The 4,255-nt window shown below is 36.6% G+C and overlaps 1 protein-coding gene across 1 annotated transcript; it reads right to left on the reverse strand.

Annotated features, from left to right (window-relative positions):
- Positions 1-2,851: 2,851 nt before the first annotated feature.
- On the reverse strand, positions 2,852-3,968 carry LOC149390543 (vacuolar iron transporter homolog 2-like). The gene has a single exon (XM_089620190.1). It carries the CDS (start codon positions 3,735-3,737, stop codon positions 3,129-3,131), a length of 609 nt encoding a protein of 202 aa, XP_089476316.1. The 5' UTR covers positions 3,738-3,968; the 3' UTR covers positions 2,852-3,128.
- Positions 3,969-4,255: the final 287 nt, after the last annotated feature.

A 4,255-nucleotide genomic window follows, 5' to 3' on the forward strand; every position in this document is an offset into this window, starting at 1 on the left:
GTCGGATTCAAGTCCGAGTTGTAGCGAAGCTCATGCTCCAGAAGATCTTATATCCCGCTAGTTTTGTTAATTTCTTTTATTGGATTTAATTTTATTTATGAACATTGTGATATGTTAGAACAATGATCCAAGTTTTATAGATTGTAGCCTTTTTTTTTTTTTGGTAATTTCGGAAATTATGAATCTTATATTTCCATATGTTTTATTTCATTATTTATGGAAACATGGTTGTGTCATTAAATATTTCATTCTTCAATATTGAATGCTTTTGATATTGTGATATGCATAAATGTCTTGAAATATGAAGGAGTTGAATGTCCGTTCATAGGCTCCCAGAAAACACAATTTTATATTTTCTAAGTAATAAATCTTTGAAATTTAATTAGCATTTATGGTGTTCTTTATTTTTCAGTTGAATGTAACTTTATTGTTCGAGACTACTTGGAGCAATGATTACGTATGTATTTCCTTAAAACATTGACAATCATTTATGCGAGTGGGAGGTAATAAGGAGACATAAAACTAAGTTAGTGTTGATAGTACATTGTTTGAGTGAGAGCATCCTTAATCAGAATCTTGCCACTATGAGTAAGTGAGAGCATCCTTAACTGGAACCTTGCCACTATAATCAATAAACGAGCGAGAATATCCTTGACTGGATCCTTGTCACTATTATCAACAAGATCTTTCTCTGAGAGGAAAGACTTGATCGTGACATATCATAAAAGATCAAACTAACTAGCAAAATTCAAAACCTCGTTTTTAGTAGATATATGGTGCAACTAAATGGAAATAGAGAGATCTATTAATAGACATATGAATGTGTTCGAGCTTTAAAAACCATTCGGTAAAGAAGGGATTGAACCCTTGAGAAAAGACGTTGACAATGATCTTGTTCTTATCTCTGGTATCACGAACTAGTTCATCGGGTTGTTCAAATAAGAATATGGACATTCCATATTGGACAATGTTCGGAAAAAACTTATCACATAGATCTATGTAGTTATTTTATGAAACTTTTTAAATATGAAAAGTTGATCCAAGTGAGAAATAAACGAAGTATAAATACATGAAGGTTTGTCAAGAATCAAAATTTGAAAATGATTGGCTTGTGTAACTCTGAAATATATGTCATGAATGAAGTCATTACCATTTATTGGTTGACTAAATTATGACACAATTAAATTAATTGAGTTAACTATTTGTATAACTTAAAGTTTAGAAACGACAATCTCGTTTCATTTTGTCTAAATTATACTTATTGATATAAGGTATAAGCTCGATTGATGATGCCATAGATGCTATCATTAAAAGGATTGATGATCAAACCTTTGACAAGAGTAAATTTTCAAGAAATAATAACGTTTTGAATACTAACATTTCTAGAAATAGTGATATACTGGGTTATTAAAATATAGTAAATCCTTAGTCTTGTGTATAAACATGACTGATAAGGACAAACTATAAGGACGAACTATAAATAACCAAGTAATGGAAATAGGTCAATATATAGTTCTTATAAATACGTTCAATAATAATCCATACTATGGATAGTGGTGAGAGATTAAAACATGCTATGGTGTAGCTAGTCTTGGCACCAAAAAGGATATACACCGAAAATGGATAGACTTATTATCTTACAGACATAAAGTCTGGCGTATGATCTAAAAATATATGTAAAGTGTTAATATGTTCAATAGTAAAACATTTACTACGAACAATTTGAATTGATCTTAGTTGGTAAGTCAAAAATCGCTTAGAAATAAGAAGCATCTACTGAAAGAATATTAATTGAGACACATACATCGATTGACATAATTGATAGAGATATAAATTAAGGTGGGAATCCACGAGTTGGGAACCTCAATTCTAGTAAGAAATCTAAGCTGTCTGTTACACGATGGCTGGACATTGATGATCTATGTAGTCTACCTTATCTTCTCTGGTCAAAATGAGAGGTTGTTAGAAATGCTGACCACTGAACATAATAAAATAAAGATGAATGATTACTAAATATAACAAGAAGTTTACTTTATTAGCATCATTGATTAGAGTGTTGTCTTCTCATTAGAATCAATAACAACTATCATCCTTAGCCAAATTATATGTTGTGCATCTAAGTTCCGGTGGTGAGCGAAAATGTCGTCGGTGATTGATCCATGTCTGGATAGCTGGATCTAAAATCACATATATTCAAGGTTCGAAATGCAGTTTTCGATGTCGTTTCGAGCCCTCTGATTTACGGAAAATTGAAACGCCGACGAAAAATTGAACGAAAAAATTGTGGAAAAAGGCAATTGATATCCCGTTTTGAAATGCCGTTTTCGATGGAAAACCGACATGCCGATGGAAAACCGAATGGAAATACTGTTGCAAAATATGTTACACACACACACACAAAGTTGAAACGTTCATTCATTCTTCCTTGTCTGTTTAAAGCTTTATGATAAAACCTTAGTCTTTAGTCCATAAACAAACTTAACAACTTACGAAGAGACAAATGTAGATTTGCATGAACAAACTCTTCGTAGTTTGCTTAAAACGATATATTCGCAATCTAAGGGTCAAATGACTATTGACTTCAGTACGATTGTTAGGAGAATCTATGATGTCTGGTTATGGGGCATTGAGAGTTGAAGACTCTATAGTTTTTCTAGGTATCTTCTGAAGGTACTGATTGCTATTACTATATTACAATTTTAATATTTAAAATATACGTGTGTGTGTGTGTGTGTGTGTGTGTGTGTGTGTGTGTGTGTGTGTGTGTGTGTGTGTGTGTGTGTGTGTGAACTTTTAATATATTAGCAGCTGAACCTGAAAATAAAAAGTAGGAAACTCATCATAAGAGGAATAGCTAAAACAATACTACTGAAAATATTGTACAACTGTAATATCTTAAATTAGTACAAGTAAACCATTTTCTACAAAAAAAAAAAAAAAAAATACATACATAGAAAAGTTTATGATACTTGATTTCATGAAGTAATAAATTATCTTCAACATAAAATATGTGGCCATCTAGGATTTGGTTCAACATAAGCTTATGATACTACTGACATTATTTTTATTTATTTAACACCTTAGTTATTATGAGACTAACAACATAGGGCTTGACAATTAATAATATATCACAGCCCACTTGAGCCAATCAACTTGGTCAATCCGAAGGTGACGGCCATGGCGAGCCACCCTCCGAGCAGGATCCGGGCGGAAGACTTGATCGCCGGCGCCCTGCCGAGCACGGCACCCAGCCATCCGAAGGCCACGAGGGCGAGGCTGGCAGCCCCGGCCACGGCCCAGACCCGAACGCGATACTCCTTTATGAAGGACGCCGCCAGCAGCGGGACGGTGGCCCCCACCGAGAACGCCAGGGCCGACGCGGCCGCCGCCTGGAGCGGGTTTGGCAGCGCGTCGACGCTGTCGGAATTATCAGCGTTGTCGTCCTGGCGGTGGATGTGGGCGAGCTCGATGTCGAGCTGGGAGTGGACGGAGACGAACTCGCCGATGGCCATGCTGCAGGCGCCGGCGACGAGGCCGGCAAAGCCCGTGAGGATCATGGCCTTGACGTCCTGCCGGACCGCCCCGACGCCCATCATCAGCGACGCTGTCGACACCAGGCCGTCGTTGGCCCCCAACACCGCCGCTCTCAGCCACTGTGACCGCTTCGAGTAGTCGATCTCCTCCTCCATCTTCCCGCCCTCTACGTGCTCCATCTCCATCGGCTTGTTGCTTGCCATTATAATATGTGTGTATTGGAAGACAGACTGGCCTGATTGAGAAGCGTTTTTTTTTTTTGGTTTGTATAGATGATGTGAGTGTGATTGACACACGCTTCCGTTGATGAGTATTTATGGAGGGAAAAAGTTGCGGAATATGCTCTTCATATTTCGGTTAAGTGAAAGAAAAATTAAAAATTTAAATATTTCCAGACAGAGAGAAGGTGATAGAAAGACAAGAGGGTGTGTATGTAGGTCAAGAACATTTGATAATGCATTATACTTTATCATACTTGCCACTTTGATACTGTCATTATAGCTTATTTGACCATATGTGATCGTAGACTTCTGGATTTGGTTTAGATATAATTATGAATAAAATTGTACTATTTATAGTTCATTGTTGAATAATATGGTATACGCTAGTAAAGGGACTTCCCTGGTTCCCACTTTTACCTGCGTTGTACTTGAAACCTAATTATAAATAATTTTACGCTTACTCTATTTTGGCATGGTCTGAGTTTTGGTCACGTAAAAAA

The sequence above is a fragment of the Urtica dioica genome, chromosome 7 (assembly GCF_054948205.1).
Source record: "Urtica dioica subsp. dioica isolate 48M chromosome 7, U.dioica_male_clone48M_v1_H2, whole genome shotgun sequence".
NCBI classification, from domain to species: domain Eukaryota; kingdom Viridiplantae; phylum Streptophyta; class Magnoliopsida; order Rosales; family Urticaceae; genus Urtica; species Urtica dioica.